This window comes from Carassius auratus, unplaced genomic scaffold, assembly GCF_003368295.1.
Source record: "Carassius auratus strain Wakin unplaced genomic scaffold, ASM336829v1 scaf_tig00034940, whole genome shotgun sequence".
Taxonomy (NCBI): Eukaryota; Metazoa; Chordata; class Actinopteri; order Cypriniformes; family Cyprinidae; genus Carassius; species Carassius auratus.
Genome location: NW_020526184.1, coordinates 47,947 through 63,058, shown reverse-complemented (window position 1 = coordinate 63,058; position 15,112 = coordinate 47,947). Strand labels below are relative to the sequence as shown.

The 15,112-nt window shown below is 38.9% G+C and overlaps 1 protein-coding gene across 1 annotated transcript; it reads left to right on the top strand.

Moving 5' to 3' along the window:
* Positions 1-3,508: 3,508 nt before the first annotated feature.
* LOC113081677 (fucolectin-like) lies at positions 3,509-14,527 on the top strand. The gene is made up of 5 exons (XM_026253702.1): positions 3,509-3,525; positions 3,663-3,812; positions 12,814-13,047; positions 13,141-13,280; positions 14,481-14,527. The coding sequence occupies exons 1-5, from the start codon at positions 3,509-3,511 to the stop codon at positions 14,525-14,527; spliced, it is 588 nt and encodes a 195-aa protein (XP_026109487.1).
* The last annotated feature ends 585 nt before the right edge of the window (positions 14,528-15,112 follow it).

Below are 15,112 nucleotides of genomic sequence, written 5' to 3'. Positions count from 1 at the left end.
TGTATACTGCTTTCTAAGTCCATTGTGTGCATCATCAGCCGGAATCTTCAAACGATCGCGCGCTCACTGCTCAAACAAGTCCGAAGGGGGGCTCCTCCCCTTACAAAAACTCATTATGTTAAGCTATCTCTACTTAACATAATAACTGCATTGAACATTTCATCTGAAAAAGTTCACACAACGAATTATATTTAGTAATGTCAACGTTTTTACAAAAAACAAGAAAGAATAATTAATGACTACTAGAGATGGTTATTTAAAAACAAATCCGGGTTTAGAGTGTACGAAGTATACTATTAATAGCTGCTGATATGAACAGTTTCGTTCCTCTCACGCATGTCAAGATTGCCACATGTTAGTTTGCCGTCGACTGTAGTCTGTGTAGTGTATTCCAGCGCAGCTTTTGGTCCGACACAAGGCAACAACACCGCCAGCTTTCATCGCCGCTGGTTCTTTGAAGTCAGCTTGGTGTGTCCCGGCCTTTACATTAAAATAATATTTCATTATTTTAACTATTTTATATCAAATAAATTTAGCTTTGGTGAGGAAAAGAGACGCTTTCAGAAAAATTTAAATGTCACTGACCCCAACCTCCGGTAGAGAATCAAACTTAAGCGAGTGTGTTTTGTCATCAGATCCAGCAGAGACTGCAGAAACTGTGAGTGATAAACGTCAGCAGCAAGCTGGAAAGAAGAGCAACAACAGACGGGAAGTTTTTTTCAGAAGAAACACAAGTAAATTAAGTGCAGAGCAGAAGAGATGCACTGATGTAATAATGCAAATGACACTCGTGCCATGCTCCCAAAATACTGCTGTTCATTGCACGTCTCCATTAGATCAAAAGATAGACTTCACAGACCTTTACACTACAGACACAAGAGGAACAAACAACCTGAAAAACATAGAAGCTCTTCCTCAAGGCATGTATTTACCATTAAACCACAACTAAACCATCTGATACAATACCCAAATATTTAAGATAAAAGTCTGTTGTGTTTTGATTCCTGATGTTTTAGTGCTCAGTTATATGTGGTTAAGATCTGAGAAAAAAAAAAAAATGCATGCGGTGGTTGTTATTTTTTTTTAATCACCGAGTACCAGAAAGTAAATATCAAATATGGTATTGATTGCATCCCTTTTTTATTATATTTATCTGTGACATAGAAAAACTTAGAATATTAAAAGATAGAAACTAATATTATAATATTTACAATAAACATAGTGTTGTACTATGATTTGTGGTTATAGGTGTTCTTTGAAATAAAGTATCTAATGGAATTAATTGTACATATTTCATATTCATGTTGTGTTTCAGATTAATGTTATTTCAGCACATGTATATAAAGTATTTTATTAATTTGTATTGATCAGTTTTTGGTTTTTGTTTTATATCAGTTAGTCATTTTTGAAATAACTTGATCCGATATGGATTATGATCACCACATATGGCAGAAATATTTAGAAGCGATGCAAAAGCTGGCGCGGAGAAAATGTTTGGTAACCCTAATTTTAAAAAACATCAGTCCTTGTTTTTGTAACAGTTTTACTCTGGTTGTGTTTTGTTGTTCTCAATGAAGACAATGCAGCTGGAGGAGGTCTCAGGATGTTTTATTCTGCAAAAGCAGGTCTGCAGAAACACACAGAGCACAATTAAACTTTTTTGGGATACACCTCTCTCCCATTCAGTCTGCCCGTCTCATTTGAAGAGCGAGAGACAGCACAACCGACCTCGTCAGCAGCATATGTGCTTCTCAAGATCTTAATTTATCTCCGACATTGGGTCCTGAAACACTTCACGCAGCCTGACACACCTGGCTTGTTTCTCATCTGTGGAGTGAAACAGGCACATCCAAAAAAATAATGATTGGAAACGTTCTCATATTTCTTTCAAACTGTGTCAACTTGTGACAAACCAAAAAACATTTTTGCAAAGAAAATGATACATTGTAACATTAGATGGAAATATCATTCATCAAATATTTTTCAAAACCAAACTAGGCTTATACTTACAGATGCTTCCAACATAACTCCTGTGTGCATTATAGAGACGTAGAATTCGACTGACCACCATCTCTAAACTAAGCCATCTTGTGCTCACATGCAACAGTGTCTCCATGTAGCTTGTGTCACAAAAGGTACAGAACTGTGATGATGAAAAATATAGATTACAGCAATCAAGCAGTGCAATGATTTAAGAGAAAAAAAAAAAAACATTGTATTACTATATATGCAAGCAAACTATATCTTGAGAATTGAAATTGGTGAATTACCATCCAATATGTTCTTGCATTTGGTGCTAGCCTTGAACCAAAGGCCCACATCTACTGCCAGGTCCTCAACATCGAACCCTGTGATCTGGAAGGATTTATTTTCTTTTTAAAGAAAAAATGCTAACGCAAATGGAACAGGTTTTACTAAGGAACAGCAGATTAAAATTCTTTCATGTAATAGTCTGTGACATTATGTGGTTTCTTATTTGAGCTTAAACTACATCATCTTTATAATGCTATGACTAGACCAACTGAGCAGTTTACCTCACTGTACACGGCACCAACAGCAGATGTCAGGAGAAACAGGCTGGATTCAGTTGCGGGTTACACTGAGCTTTATTGAAAGCATATGAGACAAGGCAGATGAGTATCTCAGTTTAGCTCGTTCGACAGCCGAATACCAGAGACATGAGAGCTGGAATCTTCTTGGAGTACTGCATTCGTGAGAACAAGAGACAGAGCAAAACCGCAAAAGACACTGGAGCCTAAAGACAAGATAATGTGAGTACACAGACCAGCTCGAGCTATTGGTAAGAGTTACATCAGTATGGCCATGAACAGAGAAACACAGGGAATTATAAAGGGAGAAAATTAGAAGAGCATTGAGAACAGGTGGCGAACGATTAAGGTTAACAACGGAGAAACAAGGAGGGCGGGGAAAACTCAGATCAAACAGACACAGTGAGCAGTCAAACCATCCAAACACACATTCACAACCCCAAAAGGCAGGTGATTAGCTCCAAACCCTGACAGTACCCCCTCTCCCAAGAGGGTCACCTGACGCTCCAGGAAGGGGCCTACCTCTGCGAGTTTGACAAGACAAACAGAAACAATCTTTAAAGACCGGATAAAACAGACAAGACAGCCCCTTCAGAAAGCTGACAACTAGCAGGAGCATCCTCCGAGGGACGCGTCAGAAGCAGCAGACAGCTGGTCTGGTATGATCTCGTGGTCACAACCTCTAGCAGGAACAACCTCCGCGGGCTTGACAAGGCAAACAGGAACACATCTCCACGGCCATGACCCAACTGGCAAAGATGACCTCAGGACATAACCGAACCGACAGGAACATTTTACATGACCATAACTTGACAGGCAGATACACAGTCTACGATCTTGACCCAACAGGCAGGAATGACCTCTGTAGGTCTGACAGGACAGGCAGGATCACTTTACATGGCCCAGATGTGACCGGTAGGAACAACACTTGAGAACTTGACAAGACAGGAACAATCTCTATGGCCAAACAGACAAAGTAGGTTGGGGCAACTTCTCAAGGTGTGATCTCTGGAAATTTGACAACATCTGTGGACACGACAGGAGGGATCTCTGGATACTTGACAACATCTGTGGACATGACAGGAGTAACCTCTGGACACTTGACAATATCAGTGTGGCTCGTCACTTCTCGCTGAAGGCTATCCAACCGTGCGAGGAGTTCGAAGACTCGGGCACTAAGAGCGTCCAAGTCCTGCCCAATGGTGTTGAGCTGGATGGCATGCTGACCCAATCAAAATCCCTGCTGTATGAGAGCAGAGCAAAGTGGATCAGATCCTACTAAATCCATAATTGGCCAGACTGTTCTGTCAGGAGAAAATGGGCTGGATTCAGTTGTGGGTTACACTGAGCATTATTTAAAGCAAATGAGACAAGGCAGATGAGTATCATTCCACAGTTTAACTTGTTAGGCAGCCGAGACCCAGAGAAATGAGAGCTGGCATCTTGTTGGAATACTGCATTCGTGAGAACAAAAAGGCAGAGCAAAACAGCAAAAGACACTGGAGCCCCAAGACAAGACAAGACAAGACAAGACGAGTACACAGACCAGCTCGAGCTATTGGTAAGAGTTACAACAGTCTGGCCATGAACAGAGAAACACAGGGAATTATAAAGGGAGAAAATTAGAAGAGCATTGAGAACAGGTGGCGAACAATTTAGGTTAACAACGGAGAAACAAGGAGGACGGGGAAAACTCAGATCAAACAGATAGACACAGTGAGCACTCAAACCATCCAAACACACATTCACAACCCCAAAAGGCAGGTGATTAGCCCCAAACCCTGACAACAGAGGCATTGTTGTGCACTATGTGGCAAGGGCAACTTAGGATAAACACTGAAGGGTTTTCTTTCATCACCCTTGACTTGATAGAGTTCCTGTCTCCCATGTTGACGCTGGCATTGTCCACAGAAAGAGCAATGCAATTCTGCCATGGTATACTGTGCTCTTTCGACACAGAGTCCATCTTGCTGAATATGGTTGCCGCAGATGCTACAGCCTTCTCCAGTTGTTATTCCCATATCTAAAAATCTATGGGCAACTCCATTGGTCTCCCAGATTTTGACAGTCAAAAGGTTCATCTTTTCCTTTCCTTAAGAACAAGCCACAAGTTTTACACAATCAGACAATAACTGAATCTGCCATCGTCATTGTCAGTAAACAGTAACAGTAAAGCAGCAGTTCAAGCAATGCACAACTTGTCATTCTCTATACCTATTCTATGTTGTATTGATTAGATGTTGGATTCAAGCACTATGTAAAAGCCTAATGGGAGAGGGAAATAATAAAAAGGTCACCTGTATCATTGGACCCATTTGTCAACAGTTTAAATGGTTTACTCCTCGTGTTGCTCACCAGCTCATTCAGCAAATAAGGACTAATTGCCTTGTTGATGATGGCTGATGTTTTTGTTCTTGCGGAACAATATTTCTTGGCAATTTTAGAATCAGGAAAGCATTCTTTGAATAGCGGGCTGAGGTGATCAGCAAAGGCTATTGGGATATTGTGGCTGACCAGAGTCACTGCCACTTTGACCTCTGCCCTTCTAGCCTGTAAAAAAAAAAAGATGAGTTTACATCTGAGGTAGAATATGTGCAACTGCATAGCCAAAGCACATGAAGAAATTGCATAAAATTATTACCTGAGTGTCCAGATTCATCTCTTCAGTCTTCGAACAAATAAATATATTTATTTTTTTGGTACTGTCAAGGATTTTTTGTTTTATGATATGACTCTCTCTGCTGATATGTCGCTGAACATCTGCCCTGCCCTGCTTGCATTCCAACTCATGCAGGCAGACTTCAACCCAAAAGTGAAATTCTGTTGTGCCTGGTTTAATGAAAGGCCACTCTTTAGTCCAGGCACTGATCAATTTGGAATTGTAAGCAGCGGCTCTTGATTTTGACCTTTTTTTCTGCTTGTCTGTTGGCTCTGTGCTTGTATCTTCCTGCTCCTCCTCCTTCTCCTGCTCCTCCTCCTGATCCTCCTCCTTCTCCTCCACCAGCACCTCATCACTTAAAGGTTCTGTAGGGAACTTTTGTAAAAAAAAATATTTTTTACATATTTATTAAACCTGTCATTATGTCCTGACAGTAGAATATGAGACAGATAATCTGTGAAAAAAATCAAGCTCCTCTGGCTCCTCCCAGTGTCCTATTGCCATTTGCAGAAAGTCATGCACTCCCGGTAAAAATCAACAAATCAGAGCTGCGGTCCGTAACTTTGTTTGTGTTCAAAATGTAGAAAAATGAACATAATAAGCGAGTACACCATGAATCCATTTTCCAAACCGTGTTTTTAGCTTGTCCTGAATCACTAGGGTACATCTATAATAAGTGTTTATATTCGGACTATTTTAGATTGCTTCGGGGGTACCGCGGCGGAGTAACCCAGTACCTTTGTGATTCTTCATAGACATAAACAGAGAGAAGTAGTTCCGGCTACGATGTTCTTCCGCAAGACGCAAGCAGTTCTGTTTATTAACCGCTAGAGCGTCAAAAGTTGCCTACTGCAGCTTTAACACCACCACTTCTTCATTGTCTTTCTCCACTCTATCCTCTATCTAAAAGGTAGGCTAGGTTAAAAACCTGCAGCCTTATAATGATATGGTCGCCTAATCATGACACATCTCCATGAAAATTACATGTCTAGATTTTCCTGTGCTAACACTGATAAGACAGGTTCATATTTTGAGGTATCAGGTGGAGGGCACACTGCCCATCTTTTAATGAATAGGTAGCCTAGTGTAACAGTTTTTGCCAACAAGTAACTGAACATTACTAATTATGTGACTAGCTTACCTGCTGAAGCTCTTCTTGATTCTTCTCCTCTCCATCATCTTCATCTTTCTTCTTTCTTTTGAAATATTTCAGCAAGCTCATCTAACAAAACGTAATTACTGTAGGTCAGAAATTAACTTTTTGGCTCACCTGCCACAGGGACTGGTAGTTGAAAAAATCTCTCTTACTCTTTTTAATGGTGAAAAAAATTTTTTACCGGTCAAAACAATAAACAACCTTTTGTTTTGTCATATATACACATTAATTTCAGTACATTTAATTGAGATAATAAGGTAGGCCTATTACTGTATGTTGAATACAAACATGAAAAATTGTCCAGAGCAAAATTTGAAATGTATAATAATAAATGTAAAAAAGAAATATATATATTGATCAAAATGTATGAAATATTTGAGATTTACTCGCCAAACTGAAAATCTACCTGCATTTGGCGCTTGGCGGGTGTTCATTTCGGCCCCTACATGAGACTATTTTTGAGCAATTTAGCTATCCCACATCATAACGCATCTCAGACAACATCTGCAACTATAGTTGAAGTCTGTAACTTAGTCTCGGCACACAGACTGATTAGGCAAGGCTTCGTCTGTAGTGACAAGGCTCACCATTTTATTTATTTTTCACCATTTTATTATTTGCTTACCTTGATTGTCTTCCAAACTTTCACTCGTGCCGACTCCGAACCTAAGCTCCAAACTCTTTCTGAACTTCTCACGAGCAACTGATGTATCAGGTGCAAGGTTTTCAGCCAATCAACGATCAGAGAATACTGCAGTGAGAACGTTGTAGGGAGATGTAACAGCTGTGGGCCTTAAACTCCTCTCCTGTCATTAATACGCTGTGGTCTAGTCATCAATAGAAAATTAACGGATTAAAAGGAGAGATAACTGGATTTTGGCGTGACATTTCTTGCGTGTGCGTGAGAGTGTGAGATTGATGCTGAAAGTGTGAGTGTCACGCCAGATGCGTGAGAGTTGGCAACCCTGCAATCGTGTACTTATTTAGTAACTTATTTTATCTGTCATAAGTCTTGTCTCGAGAGTTTAAATCCATGTAGCCTTTGTCATAAAAATATAACAATGTTTTTTTTTTTTTGTTCGGGAGCTTTTATAAAAATATAGAAATGATCATTATTTTTAAATGTGATGTATATAGGCTATTGTGAATACAATGGAACTTAAGTATATAATACGACTTAATAAGCAAGCTATGTTCATAACGCTTTATTTCTGTGTGACTAATTTCAAATCCTGATAAAGTAATTCATTATGATTCATGTATCACTTATTATAGTAAAACATAGATGCATCTAGATTTAAATATTTAACAAAGTATGCCATAAACAGACGCTTTTATCCTGTTTGGTTTTTGATCACGCTAGTAGTTCCAGTGATTTATTTCTTAATAGTTTTCTGATAACTTATCTTTGTTGGTGAAATGATGGTGTTGTGTGATGTTGTTCTAGAGAGATGTGTGAAGGGCGGGTTTTAGTGAAGCACAGCTTCTGGACTGATGGTGGAAACGCAGCATTATTTTTGGCATCGGTGCTACAGGTCCAAGGCTATTAGCCCCACCCAACTCGTTTGAAGTACTAGCTTGGAAAAGCATCTATTGTCAACACTGCATTTAAGAATTAGCCTGACCAACTAAAGTCAGTGGGGAAAGACTGTTGCTTAAAATAAGTCCATGGTTGTCTTTACTTAGACGGTCTAATTCAGGGGTTCCCAAATTTTTTAGCCCGCGACCCCATGATAAATGCGCTGCGGACCCGCGACCCCCCCCCCCCCCCCCCAAAAAAAAAAAACACCTCTCCACGCGTGAAATGTACAGCAAATCGATTTTATGCCCAGTCTCAAAGCACACGAAGTTATATTTTATTGTTCTGCGTGCAAAATCAGTGTTACAATTCTGCATGAGCTGCTCGATATCCACCTGTTCTCTCTCGGAAAGTAACTGTGCAGCTATGTTGGGTTGAACTCGTTCATTATTCTGCCATCAGGAACCAGTCGAGTAAGTCTGAGCTGCTCACACGCGTGCTCACACCCGTGCGCGCGCGCGCGCACACACACACACACACACTCATGCTAATCCGTTAGATGTGTCACTTTATGCTTTCCATGGTGACGCGTCATTGCTTGTCACGTGACATACCGCAGCAACAACAGAGCTGAATGAATTATCTGCTTTTGTCATTTTTCCTTTTTTATTCAAAATATTAACAAATTTGTTAGATATGGCATGAAATAGCTGATATTCCGATTGTCAAATATATGCAAGTGGAAGTGTTTTGTTGTTTAAACACCTTTATAATGATCGCGTTAGTTGAGCTGTATGCGCGATGGGCGCCGCCATCTTAGTTTGTGCCGCAGACGCAGTTCAGAGAATCAGATCTGTTGGATTTACAACACGTGAATTCATCCACTTCTCCCGAAATACATAAAAGTAAGTGGCTGGTGAACTGGGAGAATAATGGAGTAAACTTTAAAGTTACTTACACAATGTGTATCTGATATGAATAAAATGTGTCTAATTATAATGAAAAAGATTATTATTGCCTCTTCCTTTGACATCAGTGTGTATTTTACAAACTCTAAATGTATTGTTTTTTCTAGTACTTATATGTCTGAAACCTAAAATAAACATTATGTGGTTGAAAACACTGAAAAGTTGTGATGACAGCTCTGAGCGCACTTGTCTCTGGCTCAGCGCCAGCCAACTCGCGAGAGCACATTTGAATTTCACGTCATGCACTGACCGGTGTGGTCGTACACTCCAGGGACTAGTCTAGACTGATCACACCGGTGTGATCGTACGTGCGATGCGAAAGAGTTAAATTACTTGAAACAAAAATATATAAAGCCTATATCGAAATCATCTCGCGACCCACCGTGGGGTCGCGACCCCTACTTTGGGAACCACTGGTCTAATTGACACTGCATTTTGAGAAAAGTGAGACGCTGAACAGCTTAAACAAAATGGCTGACAGTGGGCGCTCATTGCAGTTAAGTGTTCTGTAGCATAGAATGTGATTAATGGGTCTTTTTGCATCCTTTTAAGTACTGTTCTGCTTTTTTGGATTGAGTACAATGTCATTTTTTTTTTTTTTTTTTTGCGAGGTAATGTTAACGTTGGTCACTGAAGAAGCGCCTGTGACAAACCAGGACCAAACATCTTGAAGGTGAAGGTAAAACACATTTACAATCTCAAAACAATGAGTTATAACTCACCAAGCTAACCAGGTTAAATGTCTGATTTCACATAGAACTACTGATTGTCTTCCAATAAGTTAATATACAGCCTATTATGATAAAGCTGTAAATAAGTATAGATTATAGATTTATGTTTCACTTGCCATTTAAATGGGGAGTCAACTCAGTTATCACCAGTAAAGTAATGTCACGAGTAACTCTTATCTGTTCTTACTTTTGGGTGAGTATAAATGACACACATCAGTCAGATGATGTACAATTATAGATGTTGTTTAGATATTCTTCATGAACAATTTTAAAGAATCAAATGCAACATAAATTTAACCCATATCCCAGAAAGCAATGGAGATATTTTGTTTTTGTAACAGGTGTCTTTTCCATTCAGGGGAGTTCAGAAAACTTGAAAGGTAAAAAAGTACTAACTAATGTCCCATTAGTTAACATGCAGTAACTAACACTAACTCATACACAACTTATAGTATTTATTAATCTTTTTTTTGTTGGTTGTTGGTTAATTAAATGAAAGTGCTCATAGTTAGTTCATGTAAGCGCATATCCATTAAAAATATTAACTTCAGATTTTAATGTATAGTAGTAAATAGAATTGAGTACACTAATAGCTTACAGTGTTGCTTATGTCTGTGTGTGAGGCAAAACAGCCAAAAATGTGTGCAGTCTGAGATCTGTATGAAGTGACAGGTCTTTGTTTGAGGTTTGAGCAGATGATGGACTCTTGTGGAGCTCTTGATTTACATCCTGCTTGAGATCATTCAGATACACACAAAACCACATGGAAATGATCAGCGATCAGACTGATGGAGTGGAAATCAGGAGAGATAAACTAAAGTGAAAGTGAAAGTTGTTGCATTTGCCAAGTATGGTCACCCATACTCGGAATTGGTGCTCTGCATTTAACCTATCCAAGTGCACACACACAGCAGTGAGAAGTGAACACATCATGAACACACACCCAGAGCAGTGAACACAGACACACACACCATGAACACACACCCGGAACAGTATTCAGATATATATCCAGCACCCAGGGAGCAACTGGGGGTTCAGTGCCTTGCTCAAGGTATTCATGGGTATTGAGGGAGGAATAGAGCACTGTTCATTCACTCTTCACCACCTACAACTCCTGCCAGCACCAAGACTCAAACCATTGACCTTCTGGTAACTAGTCCATCTCTCTACAACAATCCTGTGCATTCTATTCTGTGACAGTTAAACCAAAAAATAAAGATGGCGTCTGAAATTTGCGGTCGGTGGTCATTTTGTGTGTAAATGTATATTTTTGATCAACGTTTTCCACTTTTTATGTAATTTCTAGTGAGAAATTAATATTGCAGTTATGAAATATCCAAAGCTCTCTATATTTTTTCTGTAGATCATTAAATCATTGCTCTGCCTCAGAAGCCTGTCCCAAATCAGTTTCGTGAGGTGTCTTCCTGTAAAAACGCTGCCTGCAAAGTCATTGCCTGATACGACAGCGAGGCAGCAAGTAACCTGCCTAAGTTTTCATATTTGTCATACTGCTTTAAAGGGGCATGCTGATCTTTTTAGCTGTTATAAGAGAGCACCCTTCGCTACATCTATTCTTCTGTAAGGGGTTTCTGACCCACTAAATGCCTTTCTGAAGGTCTTTACTTAAAGCTATCAGGGTACTGGAACCACTTGCTTGTTGAGGCTTATCTAGTGTCCAGTATTATATCGTGCTAGACCTGTCGTTGCATAAGTGAGATTTATGCTCTCGCTGGCTCCACTGCCAGCCTCCGATGACTGGTGAAGGCCTTATACTTGTCACGTTTGCCATCGTACATGGTCACACGGGTGCTTGAAATCCTTGAAAATGCTTGAAATTTAATGCTGAGTTTTCAAGGTAAAAAAAAAAATGCTTGGATTTAGATAAAGTGCTTGAAAATGCAGTGCACTGGTTCATTATAATTAGCTTTCTTACTAGTTAATCCTCCGATAGATGACAGAAAAAAAAAATACCTTCTTGCCGGAGGTTGCTGCTTCAGTCAGTGATGGCTCGAAATGACAAATTATGGTGAACCAAGAACTAAATATTTGAGTAGCGCCCTGTTAAGTCTGCTTGGCTTTGTTTTCCATGGGATAGTGTGCGCTTCGAGCATATAAAGGTAAACAAAATTTCCCCTGCTCTGTTAAACTAAATCTTAAGACTGTCGCGATTAAAGAGAAAAGTGAAAATTAATGAAAGTGCTTTTGTGGTATACATTTAAGAACAGCTTTCAATACTGATTTTTGTTTAGAACAATGTAAATTGCTAATGTGCCTTTAAAAATCCAAACGATTTACAAGTAAGTTGTGTCTGTGTTGTATCTGTGAGTGTGCTTTAACTGAGGTAAGAGTATGTATGTAAAAGGAAATTTACCACAGTTCTAAAGTGCTGGAAATTTTTATGTCCTTGGAAGTAGTTGCATTTTACTTGGAAGGTGTAAGAAACTTGGTGTACTATTCTGTGAAGTCCTCATCCTTATTTGCATTTTGCCAGATTTGTTTAGTAAATCAGACTTGATCTGAGAGGTGTTCTGAGAAAAGCAATTCTGGAGATCCTGTGATGTGTGAAATATATTCAGTAAGAATGGAGACTCGAGCTGCTAAGAGAAACACAGATAAAAGGAGGGATGCATGCTCTTGTCATATCTGACTATCACAGGTATCTGGTTAATGATCTTTAACAAACAAGATGGAGGAACTCTCTTATCTGTTCTTACTTTTGGGTGAGTATAAATGACCCACATCAGTCTGATGATGTACAATTATAGATGCTGATTAGCTATTCTTTATGAAAATTTTTTAAAAGAATCAAATGCAACATAAACTTGATGGACGTCCCAGAAAGCAATGGAGATATTTTGTTTTGTAACAGGTGTCTTTTCCATTCAGGGGAGTTCAGAAAACTTGGAAGGTAATGTCCCATTAGTTAACATGCATTAAGTAACATTAACCAATACAGAACTTATAGTTTTTATTAATATTTGATAATGTTGGTAATAAAATACAACTGCTTGTGGTTAGGTCATGTTAATGCAGATCCATTCAAAATATTAACTTCAGATTTTAATGTAGTAGTAAATGGAATTGAGTGTTTTGGACTGAAACTTAATATTTGAACCCAAATGAAATGTACTGAAACTTCACACATTTGAGTCTTGACCCTCTGTCTCTTTAAATGTTTTTAGAGAATTTGCCATTAAAAGGAACAGCTGTACAGTCATCCACATATTACAGTTCTGGAGCTGCACAGGCCATCGACGGCATCAGATACGCTTCAGGTGTAGGTGATACATACTGCTCCATCACATCATACCAGCTCAACCCGTGGTGGAGACTGGACCTGCTGGATTCTTACTACATTTACAAAGTGACCGTCACCAACAGAGGCGACGACTATTTGGATCAAACGACTGGAGTAGAGATCCGCATCGGAAACTCTCTGGAAAACAACGGTAACAACAATCCCAGGTGAAGTTATGAAAACAGTTATGAATGTGTCAGGAGAACTGGATTTGAGCAGGTCAGCTGATTGTGTCGTGGTTTCTCTCTTTCTCTCTGTAGATGTGGTGTCACTTCACTTGCCCCAGCAGGCAGTTCTGTCAGTTTCTCTTGCGGTGGAATGGAAGGTCGTTATGTGAACATGTACGTTCCTAACATCCAGAGAAATCTCGCGCTGTGTGAGGTGGAGGTTTATGGAACAGGTAATTTCTGACACCTCATTGTATATTGTTAAAGTGCCATTGTCAATAGCGTAGAGATGTATGAAGCACAGTTCGCATAGATTTCACTTTCAAGCCCAGCATCTTTCTGTTGGTCGAATTTGCATGATCAACTTGAACATGCAGTGAAATCTGTGTGGGGGTTATTTTTCCGCCCTAATAGGAAACTCCAGATTGCACAGGTTTTTAATTGAAATCTTATTGGAAGTACAGTTGAGTTTTAGCGGGCAGTAGTGTTGCCAACTAATTTTCAGGGAAAGTTGCTAAAGGCAGGTTGATTTGTTGCTAAAAGTTGCTAAATGATGTTGTGATGTCATTGGGTGATGATGTCATTACATGATGGAAATTTGTGTCATTTCATTGAATTCAAAATGAGATTACTCAAATCTCAACAAAAATATGATTTTAAATGTTAATTTTAGATATGTTTGGAAAAATAATAAAAACAATCAAAATGTATTTGTAAATGTAATATAAATACAAAACTTTTTTATAAATAGATATTTTTTTATTTTAATTCAGCATTAAATTATTGAACAGTTACACATTTTAGAACAATTAAATTTTATGTAGTAAAGTTACACATTCTGAACAGTTATAGTTTTAAGCATTAGTTTGTTAATATGCCACACTCTAAGAAAAGTCAATAAAAATCAGGCAAAATGTACTGTTAATATGAAATAAAAAAAATTAATTGATTTTGTGTAGGGTTACAGGAAATGTCTGTAAACTTCAAGAATAATATCCTGGCAGAAAGTTAGCCTACCTTTTCCATTTTTTCTACAGATCTTTCCCAACTTATTATGGGTACCAACTAATAACAAGTCATATAAGTCATATCATAAATTAACAATTATTATTGAACTATTGCAGCTAGCAACTACTGATTCACATGTGATGTGTGTACTGCTAGACACCTCTCTCCAGGCTGAGGTGCTGCTTGGCTGGCTAGCTGTTCAATTGTTTCTTATTTTCTATAAAATAAGGTAAAGGAAGGTAAAATACATGTCTTGTATAATTTGAGTCACATATCATTCTGGTTTTGTCTGTGAAGTGTGGCGATATCATCAGCTGTTATAGAAGTGGTGGGAGGTGGTGGAGGGGGACAGAGGAGAGAACTAAATGTTTTGAAGAGATTACATGTGTCTGGATCACTGTTGATCTTGTTGTGGAAATATGAAGATTTGGCAGTACGGACTTCAGCAGAGAAAGATGAAAGTAAAGACTGAGACATGCTCAGGGCTGACGGATCTTTTGATTTGTGCCATTTTCTCTCTGCTGCCCTGAGTTTTGTCCAGTGCTCATGAAGAACATCAGATAACCAGAGGTTAGAAGGGGCAGCCCGTGCTGGTCTGGAGAAGAGAGGACAAATATCATATAGAAAAGAGTTTAAAGTAGAGCATACTTTAGTATAAGTTATAAGATCTATTACAATAATCGCATGAGATTCAAATGGGTTATTATTGCATAGGGGAGAGAGGGTTGAGTATTCCCACTTTTAAGAAATGAGCAGACCAGACATGTGAAAGAAAGATAAATAGTTTGCTAGAGCAGCTGGGGTTGCCGAGTCGTCTGGACGAATCCAGGTCTCAGTCAAGCCAAAGATGCTGAGTGTAGAATGTAAAGAAAAAGCAAAAATGAAATATGCTTTATTGACAGCTGACTGACAATTTCAGAGACAAACAGAGAAAGAAAGATGTGCAGTAGAGGATGTAGAGATAGATAGGATGCAGGTTAGCAAGATTGTGTTGTGTCTGCGTGTGACATTAGAGAGTTGTCGAGAGACAACCGGAATGTTATGGAGTAGTAGTAGC